The sequence below is a fragment of the Pseudopodoces humilis genome, chromosome 27 (assembly GCF_049639895.1).
Source record: "Pseudopodoces humilis isolate 2021_Gansu_Grassland_sample_001 chromosome 27, ASM4963989v1, whole genome shotgun sequence".
NCBI classification, from domain to species: Eukaryota; Metazoa; Chordata; class Aves; order Passeriformes; family Paridae; genus Pseudopodoces; species Pseudopodoces humilis.
Genome location: NC_142226.1, coordinates 3,094,306 through 3,107,217, shown reverse-complemented (window position 1 = coordinate 3,107,217; position 12,912 = coordinate 3,094,306). Strand labels below are relative to the sequence as shown.

The following is a 12,912-nucleotide window of genomic DNA, read 5'->3' as shown; positions in this document are numbered from 1 at the left end:
ACCCCCCGACTGGATACCCCGGGTTGTGTATCCCCGACTGGAACCCCCAGGCTGGGATTCTCCGGGCTGGACGCATAGAAGCCCCATGCTCTGAGCCCCGGGCAGAGACCCTTGGTGTTGGAACCCTCTGGGCTGGGCCCCCCAGATGCCCTGTGCTGCTGCCCAGCCCCAGGCCCGTGCAAAGAAGCACCCCCAGGGCACACCCCCCAGCTCCTCTCGCAGAGGCCACATGGCTCCGTGTCCCGCGGGGTCCCTGTGGGAACAGGCTACAGTGGGCTGCACCTTGGTAGCACCGGTTTGTGATGATGGAGGGGCAGGAAGTAGAGGAGCCGGCAGTGCCAGCATTCTGTGTCCTGGGTGAAGCACATTCCTACTTTTTGAGGCAGACAGTGCTGCCCCTTATCCTGCATGTTCACACCTCTTCACCTTGCTCTCTTCTCACTGAACACTTCCAGAACAGTGGCCCATCAGGAAGCTGAGCACAGAACCAGAACCAGCCCCTGCACAGCTCAACACCAGCAGCTCCAGCTCCCAGGGTAGCCATGCTGATGACAGCAAGTTCTTTGCTCTGTGGGGAGGGAAAGGCTGAGCCAGGGGCAGTGGAGAGACGAGTAGCTGCCAATGGAACATGAAACGAGCAGAGAGACCACAGAGACTTTAAGTGATGTTATTCACTACAAAAAACAGTCCTGCTCCTCTGCAGGCACCAATGGGGGGAACCGCAGAGCCCCAAGTCCCTGGCGGAAGATGAAAATGTTCCTGGAGGGATGGCTGGTGTGGAGGGGGCTGGCAGTCCACCAAAGGGACACGTCCATCCCAGGCCTATCTCCTGGGTGTATCCTGGCTGTTGTAGGCAGCACCAGGTCCTCACCTGTGCTTGGCACAAGGGAACTCCCTGCGGCCCTTGTTGCGGCCCCCGAAGCACCGCACCCTGTGGATGGCCTGCAGCTGCTCCTCGATGGTGGCCCGGATGTCCACCTCGTCAGGGATGTGCACGTAGCGGATGTTCCTGCCAGTCACAAAGAGCTCATCCAGGTGGGACACAGCACCCTGCCTGTCCGTGAAGGTCACCTCGGCCAGGCGCACGTTCATGAAGGCATCCACACTGGTGATGCACCCCATGGCCGCGCTCTCATCACGCAGCTCCACGGTGGTGACGCGGCCACACAGGCCCTGCAGCAGGATCACCAGGCTGTTCTCAGCGATGGTGCGCTCCTTCACTGAGTGGCTCACCTCCATGGCAGCTGTGGCGGGACAGGGCATGCCCTGGGGCTGGGGACACCCACCCACCCACTGCAGCTCACAGGGACCAGTCCCTTCCCATGGGCCAACCCCTGCACGCTCATCTGCACATGAAGCAGCCCCTGAACGCTGCCCTGAACACATATGTAGCACACTGTACCAAACCTCAAATGCTCACCTGCACACATCGCCCCTTGCACTCTCACCTGCACATTTATCTGCACCCACGCCATTCCTCGCACTCCCCTACACACCCCCACCATCACTCGCACACTCACCGCACGCCGCCCCTCTCCCCACTCACTCCCATTCTCCTCTCCCACCCCTCTGGCACACCACCATTGGCACACATAGCCCCCCCCTCCTCCCCCCCCCCCGCATGCTGGGCTGTTTCGTGTCTCCCTCGCACTCTCCTTGCCCTCAACCCCCCTGCATACTCGTTGCCCCTCTCCCATGTCCTCCCATGTCCCCCCATTGTCCCCGTACCTCCCCCCTCCCCCCGCGCACTCACGCGCCGGCGCCTTCCCGCGCGCTCGCCCGCCCCGCCCCTCGCGCACGCGCGACCCCGCCCCTAACCCCGCCCCGTCCGGGGAAGAGGCAGCACGGCCCAGCGCGCTACCCAACGTTCGTTTGTTCCAATGTCCCGGCGTCCGCATGTCCCCACTGTCTGTGTGTCCCAATATCCCCATATCCCGGTGTCCGCATGTCCCATGTCCTGTTGTCCCTGTGTCCCGCTCAGAGCCCGTCCATCAGTGCCAGCAGGTCCTCGCCCTTCTCGGCGCTGCCCGGGCGCGGCTCCGCCACCTCCAGCTCGCCCAGGATGCGGGAGAGCTCCGCCCGCCGCCCCGGCTCCTGCGGGACAGACACCGCGCTCAGCCGCCGCCCGTGCCCCAACCGCGGCCGGGACTGCGCTGGGCTGGGACCTGCCCCTTTAACACCCAAGTCGGCTAAAACTTGCTCTGGTGTTTTTCAGGATTCAAATTTTCTTAGTGAATATTCACCAGTTCCACTGTCTCGACAGAAAATTTGCCATTGCTTAGTTACAAGCTTAAGTGAAATGGGAAAAAATGTATTTTTAAGTCCCTACTCTGAGTGAAATATGGTCCTTAGCAAGGCTGGGATGGTGAGAACCAGTGATGTGAAACATCTTGCGTACCTGTGTGGCTTCAATGTTGATAACCTTGTAAGACAACTCCTCTGGTCTGGTCTGTGCAGCGTGTCTTGATTAAAAACATGAAATGAGTGGTTAATCCCATGAAGATGTATAAGGAAATGATAAAAATCAGACTTCATGAGGCTTCTGTAAGCACAAATGATGCTCAGAGGATGCTCACAGGGTGTGATAGGATGGGGCTTGAAGCAGCCTGGTCTATGGAAGGTGTCCCTTCCCATGACAGGGTAGAATTAGAGGACCCTTAAGGTCCTTTCCAACCCAAACCATTCTGGACTTCGATAAAGTTTGGACTATGCCTCTGTTCCTACTCAGCAAATTAATGTATTCACCCATTTGGAGGCTTCTCCCTGTCCTAGATATTTTTGTTAAGTGTAGAAGAATGGGAATATTTCTGTAGCAGAGATGAAAAGCAGATAGAAACATCCTGCTAAAATGGCTGAAGGGATGTTTCTGTCCAGTGGCATTGGGAGCATGGCTGCATCACAGGAAACATCCTGGAGCAGGATAACAATGTGCTGGTCTGACCCTAAAGCTGTTCAGGACCAGCTTTGGCCTCCAGGGCTCCCCACAGGCAACCCAAACCCAAACCATGAAGGACTCCAGCGTACTCTTCCTCCTCATCGGTTGTGAACAAGTTCAGCCGAAATCCTGTCTCGCCACCAGTGGGTTTCTGGATGTCCAAACCTCCCAGCAACCGGGCCAGAAAGTTCAGCTCTTCTTTAGCAAGAGGGTTGGGGGCTATGTTCTCCTGCAGGAAACAACAGGGGGTCTGGTGGACAATTACCTGAGAGACTGGGGCTGCAAGGAGCTTTGGTATTCCATATATGTCCTTCATATATTTCTGATATTCCATACACGTCCTTCAGAGGGATATAAACACATTTCCCTGTTGTTCCTGGGACAGACTGTGCAGATTACCAAGTAATCACCAGCTCAATACTAGAAATGGTTGCTTGAATTCATACACTCAGCACAAGATACTTTTCCAGCTAAACTGGACAGATGAAAAATCTCTAAAGTCAACTTTCTGTTTTCTGAGGAGATGAAAATGGAAGCAAGCACATCCTTGCATGAGCGTGTGGATTCTTTGGGAAAATGTGCCTTTCTCCTGGCTTCAAAGGACTGGGGCTCTGAGAACAACAGAAAAGCTTCCCTGAACTTATCCCATATCTAGAGACTAAGAATTTGGCCAGTTTAAGCAGTGCCAGGAACAGGACAACACTGACCTTTGCCTGGGATGCCAGGTTTTTGGATGATCCTGACATGTGTGTCTCCACTGGCCGGGTCACGCTGTACCTAGAGGGAAAACACACAAAGAACAGCTTGTTCTGGGACGAGCTACAGCAACCAGAGGGAGCAGCACAGGATGCCGAATTTTGAGATATTTTTTTGAAGAGTGAACAATTGCAATGAGAAGTTAAAGCTCCGTGTGGTGCAATACTGAGGCACTAAGACGTGTGAGGGACAAAGTTGTGAGAAGGAACAGATCTCAGAAGGATGGAAAATGTACATTAAGGCAAACATGGAGAACAGAAAGGATTTTTTGACTGTGGTTACATTAAATCACATTTCACATAAGGTGCAGCACCAGGTGAGAACACTCTTTCCTCAGTTCCACTGTGGACATAAATCAAAGTTTTGCTGTTTTCTGCAGCTCTTTATACACTGTTCATACATGTCCTGGTGCAGGACAGCACCTTGTAACAAACTCAACTTGATAATTAATAGCAAAAGAGGCCAAAACCGTACCAGGCTGAAGATGTGCTTCTGAACAATCCATCAGATTTGGTTCAATGTTCTACATAGAACAAAAATTACTTACATATTTGTTCCAAGTTTGAGGACTCTGTCTCCATAAAGCTCAAAAGATCCTTCCCTTTGTGGAGTAACGTAATTCCCAGCAGTGGTGAACTCAGTCCTTCTAACTTCCACTCCTTTGTGATTGAATATCCTTAAAAATGAGCCATTATTGAAACGTTTAGTAGTTTCAGTCCTGATTTTAGTACCTAATTCCCCTGCTTTCTGCATGAGGGGAATAAAACTCCATTCTGTACATTGCTAAATACCTCTGTTATGGGATAAATTACTAACAGCTAATTCACTGGGATAGAAAACTCCAAGAGCAGCTCAGCATTTCATTGCTGCATGACTTAGTCCCAAATTCTGCCCTTTAAATAGTATTTACTGGAGGTTCAGCTATCCATGCAACAGGAATGGCAATTTGAGCTGGATTCCTGAGCCTTCTGGAATGAAATGCTCTTCCCTGAGCAGCCCTGCACATGGCACCAGCTCACCTGATGAGCCCTGGCACCTCTGTGCCCCACGGGACAGGCCCCGAGATTGGCAGCACGAAGCGACCATTTGAGTTTTGCACTTTATCCTTCAGGAAGATGGAGACCTGCAAAATGAAATCACAAACATCACACCCTGGGGAAATCCTCTACGGACCTTCCCATCCAAATTCCCTGAAATCTGAGCTTAAACCTCTCTGCCTACAGTGGGGAAGGTCTCCTAGAGCTCTTGATGTGTGTATAGGGATGTATTTACAAAGCCAGTGATGTGGAATTATGGTCCAGAGGATGGGCACACTGACCTAACATGAAAAAAATTAAATTAAAAACTACATCCTGTTTGTGCACATTAGTGTGACCAATTTGTTTAGAGAACATCAAGACTTCATGCTCAGGTTTCCTATCAAGTTTCTTCTAAAAGGAAAAATGGATTTATCAATCAGCAAATCACAGTCGTAGAGATTCCTTTTGTCATAATATTGTAGAATTATTCAGCAGTATTGCAGTATATGTGCTCAATTTATGAAATTTGAGTGCAATTACAAGCACATCAAGATGACTGAAAAGCACAAGCAACAAACCCAGACCTGCAGTGTTTATAAGCAAATCCCTTTGTATTCCAGCCCCAAACTCCCTGTCATTCTCCCTGCCTAGTTGGATTGGGCTCTTACCCTGATGTGCATATCTTGGAAGAAAATGAGAAGTGTTTGCCTGATGAGCTGGAATTCGCCATCAGAGAGACAGTTGTAGGTCTGGAAAAGGAAAACCATCATGCAAGGGTTTACAGGTGTTCCATGTCCCACTCAGGGAAAGAGGGAACAAGTACAGCTGAATATTCTGATCAGCTTGCAAGGGGAGCAGAGATGCTCTAAGGGGGCTGCTGGTCGTTATCAGTAATTATTGTCTGTGACTGAAAGTCTGATTTAATTTCTGCTGAAATCAGTGGAGACTTAAATCAGGCTGAATAAGCAATACATTGATTTAAACTGGGCCAGTAGAAAAATACCACTTAACTCACAGCCCTCTCCAATGTAGTAATCCATCTCTGAAGAGATAAAAAACCCATAAAATCAAACCAAAGTGTGTCCCACCCTTTTTCAGAGGATCTTACCTCAATCAGCCGCCGGAAGGTCTCATCCACCTGGTTTAGAATGCCAGGGGAGTCGGAGATGAAATCCTTGATGGCATCCAGGTGGTTGAACGTGACCAGCAGAATGTCCCTGGGCCGAGGGCACAGCAGCACTTGGTATTTGAAGGCCATAGTCATGAGGTCGTAGAGCTGCAAAGGAACACAGGAATGTTGGTCCTATTACAGAAGAAACCTCCTAGGCATGGAGAAAGGGATTAAGTCAGGCCAGCACCTGCCTGTGGGACTGTGGCACAAGGAACCATTTTAGCTTCATTTCCTGAAAAAACAAGATCTCTGCAGTCCCATCCCCAGCCTCCCTGCTGGGTCTCCAATGTCACCAGTGCTCAGTGAGGTCACACCTTGAGTGCTGGGTCCAGTTCTCGGCCCCCTCAGTGCAAGAGAGACATTGAGGGGCTGGAGTGTGTCCAGAGAAGGGAACAGAGCTGGGGAAGGGGCTGGAGCACCTAAAGCAGCTGAGAGGGCTCAGCCTGGAGAAAAGGAGGCTCGGGGGGGACCTTCTGGCTCTGCACAACTCCCTGACAGGAGGGGACAGCTTGGCGGGGAGGTTGGACTCTGCTCCCACAGAACAGGGACAGGAGAGGGAACAGCCTCAGGCTGTGCCAGGGGAGGGTCAGATGGGACATCAGGAAGAATTTCTGCATGGAAATGTTGATTAAACATTGGAAAAGGCTGTCCAGGGATGTGGTGAAGTCCCCATCCCTGGAGGTGTCCAAGGAATGACTAGATGTGGCACTCAGTGCTCTGGGCTGGGTGACAAGCTGGGAACTGGGCACAGGTTGGACTTGACGCTTTTGGAGAGCTTTTCCAACCTCACTGATTCTGTGAATTTCAGCAGCCCTGACAGCTGGGTAGAGGGCTCTCTGGTAATCCCATTCCTATCATTTTTTCTTAAATTGGCTGTGGATACACGGTTTGCAGGCAGTAACTCTAACACCTGCAGCTGCAAGACAGTGGGTGTCAGTACAGAAATACAGACATTTATCCACACCCATATACCAAATATGTGTATCTTTTTATATGAATATATACTGAAACACCTGATAAACTTAAGGAATGCTTAGTGAACTTGTTCAAATCAAACATTTAGCTGTTCAAGCAGAAAAACTCAGTTCTGAAGCAGCTGATTCCACCATGGATTTTCTTGGCTGAGAATCATTTTCACAAGGAAATCTGTTCCAAAATGGTAAAGCCACGGGTTAATTATTGCAACAGAAACTGGTGAAGGGCAGCTGGGGAGTGCAGCAGAGGCAGGCTGGGCAGCAGGACTGTTACCTTGTCCATGCTGGCCTGGTTCAGTCTCATGATGGAGGCGTGAGCCAGCCGGTCATACACGGTGCGCAGGGCTTTCTTGGAATACAGATCCTGGGGCTTGAACAGCTCCTCCATGAATTTTTTGTTGAACATGGTGGTGATGATGTCGTTCATAACTGCAAAGACAAATAAACTCTGTAGTTTGCTGCAGAACAGCACGTTCCTGGTCCATCCCAGCTGCAACAGTCACACTGGGGTTACCTGTGCAGAGCAGAGACAGAGCACATCAGGAGAGAGGGAACAGCACCTCTGGATCCAGCACTGCCTCACTCCCATCTGGGCTGAGCCAGCTGGTGTCCCCCAGGGCACAAATGCCACCTGAGCTGCAGGCAGCAGTCCCTGCTTCCCCATGGGAATAAGGCTGGCTTTGTTGCCCTGGTTTAACAGCTATGGCTGGCACTTTTCACTTTGAAATAATGTTGCTTGTAGGCTGCTCTGTGTTATTATCTAAAAAAGCTGCAGTTCTGCTTCCTAAGGAGAGTGTTTTGCACTGTGGTAAATCTTTGCAGATTGCAGCTGCCTGACTGTGCCTTGATACCATCAGTCTATTTTTTAACTTCTCAACAGAAGCTCCTGCAGGGCTCTCTGTAATCTTTATTCCAAGCAGATTAACACTGGCAGGTATTTAATACAGCATTTATATCCCTGGGATCTATATCAACATTCAAGGCTCTCACAGCTGAAACATCTGCCGGCCCTAAAGTCTCAAATGCTGAACTCCAAACTTCCTTACTTGTGGTTCATTTTTTATGTGCAAATTTAGCCATTTTTATTTTTACTGTTTTATTACTAAGGAGTTCTTAGAACTCAGAAGTGCTGAGTGTGAGGGCTGTGCTCTTGTTATTGAGCTTTTAATGCAAACAAGATGGAAAACATTGTGCAGTGGTTCAAACAGATGCAGCATCTGAGCTTTTGTGCTGGATCTGCCCCTTTTATTATCTCCCTGATACACTCTTAAGAGTTATCATCAATAAACATTTATTCCTCTATTAAAAAAAAGTAAAATGAATACATCAGGTCACAGATTACCGTGTAAGTGTGGAATTTCCTAAGCACTTGACTTTTAGGAAGCTCATAATGCCAAACAATTATTGTGGATTAGAAAAATATCAGAAATAATAATAATAGAAAATAAGAAAAGGAGAAAAAGTGAACATACAGAGAGTCGTAGTGACTGATGGTTTAAATTATTGCCCTTATGATTCCCTGGAGGGGTCACACACCTGGCTTTTCACACCTGTCATACACCAAGATACAAAACAAAGGTAATTTCCCTGTAATTTCATCTCTTCCTAGAGGATAAACTCCCTGGGGGTCTGCTGGGAGCCTGGGCAGGGAGAGCTCTGCTCCCAGGAGCAGAGACCTCCTGAAGTGACTGCCTCCTCTCTAAACCTGCTGGTCACAGGTTCCTTGTGCACTGGTCACACACAGCTCAGCAGCCCCTGTGCTCCACCTGACAGGGCTCCCTAGTCCTGGTTTAAACACCCCAAAACCACAGACAGATCTCAGCTCCTGAGCAGTCTGGACTAGGAATACACCTAATAACAAAGGAGAAAAAAGTCCCTCCTTTCTCCCTTCCTTTCAAATAAAATGACCATAAAACAATCCCTACTTGCAATCTCAGACAGAAATCCCCTGTTTTTCATGGAGAAAATAAAATATATTAGTACTAGTAGATATTAGTATCTAGTTAATTTTGCAGGGAATCAATAATGACAAAATAAGAACTTCTGCTTCATACTGCTATTAAGGAAAATATTTTTAAGGTGCTTGTGTGTGCTGCCCACACAGACTTTTCCTGTCTTTGGAGAGTCACAAACAACCCAAACCACCAGGAGACAAACACCTCCCTGTACACTGATTTTTCAACAGAATTGAAGGTCTGTGTGAACCACAGACATAAATTATCTTCTGAAATTAAAACCTGTTGTGTGGGCTATAAAAAGAACTAAGAAAGATATTAAAAAAAAAAAAATCACAGTAAAGGGCAAATTGATAATAAATCTCTCACATGTTTGATAATGACACAGCAAAGGTCTCAGCAGGGCCCTGGAGTGGCCATGGCAGGTGACACAGGAGCATTAGCCCAAGAACATGGCACAAGCAACACAGAAAAAGCAAGTGAGCAGAGAGGGGAGGTCATCAACTGGGATGAGAGAAGGGAAACCAGTATAGCCAGTGCGATGGACAGGACTGAAGCTGGGGGTGACGGTGGCTTTGGCCTCCCCATGCCATGTCTCTGGTGACAGACAGCATGTGTCAGTGGCATGGCTGGGATGCATGACACTGGAGCCACACCTGGGTGATGCTGGTGGTTCCTGGAGGATGTTTGGGGCAGCAGAAGGAACATTCTGAGTTCTGGTCAGTCACCTTGCATGCCACAGGTTTGTGGTTCCTCAGGGAACCTTGTCACAGCTCCATCAGTGACAGCCCCAGGTGGTGACTCCAGGAGCCTCCTGAGATCCCCTGGGGCACTGAGAACAGGCAAAGTATTTTCCCTCAAAGGAGAAGTGATGGGTCTGGGATCTGCCCTTGAGCCAGCCTTGGCTCACTACACCACAGCTCTGGGCAGCTCCTCATCATTTTGGATGGGATGGAATCTGTTCCTGGACTTCTGAGTTAAAGGCTAGGAAAAGGGTGTGCTTGGAAACAGGATGTAATGGTAAGAAAAAAGCTGGGGAAAACTACATGACATCACCATTTACCTTCAGTAAATATTAAAACCTACCAATGATGCTTAAACACAAATCATAACCTTGACCCCTCTTAAAAAAGGGCTGCTCAGAAGGACCCTGTAAGTTCTGCTCATGCTCACTGAGCAAAAACCTGAGATTCAACACATTAATTTCCTCATTCCTTAGCACAGCCTGTGCTGGAGGCTCCTGTTCCAGGGCAGATTCCAGTGGGAAACATGTCCACACCTCAGCTGCTCTCCTGCAGCACCCCAGGGCTCAATCCCACCCTCAGGATCCCTCCAGTCAGGATGAGCTTGGCTGAGGTGTGGGCACCTGCTCCTTTGGGATCACTGCCAGGTGTAACCAACAGCACAAGTGGGTAAAGCAGCTGGGATGGGAATGCCTTCAATCGTCCTTGGAGTTCACCTGTCCAAACCCTGAGCAATGAATTAGAGAAAACCTTAGAAAAATGGAATATACCAAATATTCCTGCATTTAAGAAGAAAAACAACCTGCACAATGCTCACATAATTGCATGCTTGCATGAAAACAGTGGTAAAGAGACACAAATACCATTTTTTGCAGGCAAGACCACCAGGATAAAAAGCTTTGATCCATTTATAGGCTTGGTTAAATTAAAAACTGATTTTTGAGGCCATATGATTTTAATATATGGTCTGTTTTTTCACTGATTTACAGTCAAAAGAGCATTTAAGGACCAGATGAAAATTATTGTTCATTTGTGACACTGACTGAAGGCTGCAGGAACAGCCTCAGGTGTTCAGGCACGATGAGCCCCAGGTGTGCACGTGGGGTTGGACTGGTGCATGCAGCCAGCAGTTACTGTACCTCGTTTCCTGTCCACATCTGTCCATTCATCTACACGAAGCATATAAAACAAAACAGCAGTTCAAGATGTAAGAACAAGAGTTGCAAGGAAAAGAAATAGAAAGAAATAAACTTTTTTTAAAAAAAGCTAACAAATGGATTTTGTATCATCAGCATTCAGCACTGAATGAGAACCTCATCCTCCCCTTGGATAAAATCCTGCTGCTTCAGTGCACATCAAATTTTACCCTTTGCATGAGCTTAGGTAGGTTTCAGCTGTATTTTGCACTTATAAGTAACCAACATTTGAGTAAAGAGCTTTAAGCATCAACAAATACCTCAGTGTGGATGAACCACATCTCAGTGAAATCAACACACAATTTTTTGGAAGAAAAGAAAAAAATCCATGTGTGGACAAACTAAAACAGTCCAATTCTCCTGCTGAGATACTCCATCAAGATTTAATTGAGCTAAAATCCTAAATTTGTCCCTGTATGAACAGCAGTAAACTTCTGTCAGATCATTCCCTCATCAGGACACACATGAATAATAACAACTTGCTCCCTCACAAACAATACAATAATTACACAGTGAACCCTTTGTGGTTAGCACTTCATAAAGGACAGGCAGAAGGGATAACAATACCAAGCTCATATCAAGTTGATTTTTTAATAAAACACACCAGAGCTTCCCGAGGCACATTCCCCATCCCCTGACACAGAGCGCAAGGACTTGTAAAGCAAAGCTTTAATTTGAAGTGGTAAATCCAGAGGTGGTTGGCTGTGAGCTGGAGTTTCATGCCCCACATGAAGGCACGAGGCTCTGTTTGTACAAGGATTTTGGCCAAATAAGATTGTAGAAAAGCCAGACAAGGTTTTCAGGAGCCGTATTTGTATTTGAATTTCACACAACTGCACGTGTTGCGTCTGCACAAGATTTACATATTTATTCCTGGAAGCTCCTTCCCATTGCAAAACAACCTGGTCTGCCCCAAAAGTCCAGGACCTGGGCTGACATAACCAAATCCTGAGTTGAGTCCAAAAGTGCATTTCTGAAGCTTTAACCCCCGAACTGAGCACAGAAACACTGACATGGACTCTACTTTATCCTTCTGTGTGAGAACCTCCCAAACCAACCTCAGCAACACCTTTGTGCTATTCTTACCACATGAACTTCACCGAGCTGATCAACCCAATGGGCAGCACTTCCCAGTGGAGACCACAAAACACAGAGGGGTTGATTTCTGTGATAATTAACAGTGGGAACTACTGCGATGGAGCCCTGAAATGGGGGCAAGGGAACTCCTGGCCAGACTGATGCTGTCAATTCGCAGCATCCTCTGGTGACAGCACAGCATGCCCCTGTGTGTCCCGGTGCAACAAGTGACAGAAGGAGAGGACACAAAGCTGCGCCAAGGGAAGCTTAGGTGAGAAAAAAATTCACTGAAAGAGTGACTGGGCAATGGAATCGTCTGCCCAGGGAGGTGGTGGAGTCACCGTCTATAAAAAGCCTGGACATGGCAGTCAGTGACATGGTTTTGTTGATGAGGAGGTGTTAGGTCATAGGTTGGACTTGATGATCTCAAAGGTCTTTTCCAACCTCGTTCATCGTGTGATTCTGTGGCAATCCCGGGAACCGACAAGCCGGGGGGAGCAGCCCGAGCCGCGATCGGGGAGGGGGGAGCGGGAGCAGAGCCCTGCCCGGGGACACCGCAGCGGCTCCCCAGGCGCTCCGCAGGTACCGGGAGCGGAGGGAGGCGTGCCCGGCCCCCGCCCGCCGCTCACCTTTGCGCGCCTTCTCTCCAGGGATGCTCTGGGCGCGCAGCCGCTGGTCCAGGATATAGAGCATCTCCCCGCCCAGGTTCAGGAACAGCAGCGGCAGCGTCCGCGCCGACATGGTCCCAGCACGGCTCCGGTGCCCGGCACGGCCTAGGGATAGCCCCGCTCCAGCAGGCCGGGCCGCCGCCGCCGCCGTTGCCGGGCAGCCGCGGGGCCAATCCGGGAGTGCCGTCTTGGCCGGCCGAGCCGCGCATGCGCATCGGCTGCGTCAGAGTGTGCCTTCATCATCCCTGCGTACCATCATCATCCCTGTGTGCCTTCATCATCCCTAGCTGTGTGCCATCATCCCATCCTGACCCATGTGCACATCATCCCTGTCTGTGTGTGGAGTATCCCAATCTATGTGCGCACTGTCCCAAGTCCCTGTGTGGATCATCCCATGGCACAGGCACGGCCCCAGCAC

At 49.2% G+C, this 12,912-nt stretch overlaps 2 protein-coding genes across 7 annotated transcripts; both read right to left on the bottom strand.

Moving 5' to 3' along the window:
- Positions 1 to 651: 651 nt before the first annotated feature.
- On the bottom strand, positions 652 to 1,779 carry LSM10 (LSM10, U7 small nuclear RNA associated). Its single transcript, XM_005529903.2, has 2 exons — positions 1,754 to 1,779; positions 652 to 1,244 (listed from the first exon to the last, which is right to left on the bottom strand). The coding sequence occupies exon 2, from the start codon at positions 1,237 to 1,239 to the stop codon at positions 868 to 870; it is 372 nt and encodes a 123-aa protein (XP_005529960.1). The 5' UTR covers positions 1,240 to 1,244; positions 1,754 to 1,779; the 3' UTR covers positions 652 to 867.
- A 58-nt stretch (positions 1,780 to 1,837) lies between these two features.
- OSCP1 (organic solute carrier partner 1) lies at positions 1,838 to 12,633 on the bottom strand. Of its 6 annotated transcripts, none has more exons than XM_088067453.1 (11): positions 12,456 to 12,633; positions 10,693 to 10,722; positions 7,130 to 7,284; positions 5,819 to 5,986; positions 5,379 to 5,459; positions 4,711 to 4,814; positions 4,239 to 4,367; positions 3,643 to 3,712; positions 3,201 to 3,276; positions 2,399 to 2,462; positions 1,838 to 2,094 (listed from the first exon to the last, which is right to left on the bottom strand). In XM_088067453.1, the coding sequence occupies exons 1-11, from the start codon at positions 12,565 to 12,567 to the stop codon at positions 1,992 to 1,994; spliced, it is 1,092 nt and encodes a 363-aa protein (XP_087923579.1). In that variant the 5' UTR covers positions 12,568 to 12,633; the 3' UTR covers positions 1,838 to 1,991. The 6 variants fall into 6 exon arrangements, with proteins under 6 accessions (XP_087923579.1, XP_087923576.1, XP_087923577.1 ...); XM_088067450.1 differs by lacking the exon at positions 3,201 to 3,276 and adding an exon at positions 3,025 to 3,185; XM_088067451.1 differs by lacking the exon at positions 3,201 to 3,276 and adding an exon at positions 3,025 to 3,164.
- Between the last annotated feature and the right edge of the window lie 279 nt (positions 12,634 to 12,912).

What these genes read in the sequence shown, in the direction of transcription:
- OSCP1 (XM_088067450.1), bottom strand. Translation starts at nt 12,567, where the DNA reads ATGTCGGCGCGGACGCTGCCGCTGCTGTTCCTGAACCTGGGCGGGGAG. An exon ending in CTCAAACTTGGAACAAATAT is followed by an intron (nt 3,713 to 4,238) that starts GTAAGTAATTTT and finishes TTTTCCCTCTAG; the next exon opens with GTACAGCGTGACCCGGCCAG. An exon ending in ACAACCGATGAGGAGGAAGA is followed by an intron (nt 2,463 to 3,024) that starts GTACGCTGGAGT and finishes TTTTTAATCAAG; the next exon opens with ACACGCTGCACAGACCAGAC.
- LSM10 (XM_005529903.2), bottom strand. Translation starts at nt 1,239, where the DNA reads ATGGAGGTGAGCCACTCAGTGAAGGAGCGCACCATCGCTGAGAACAGC.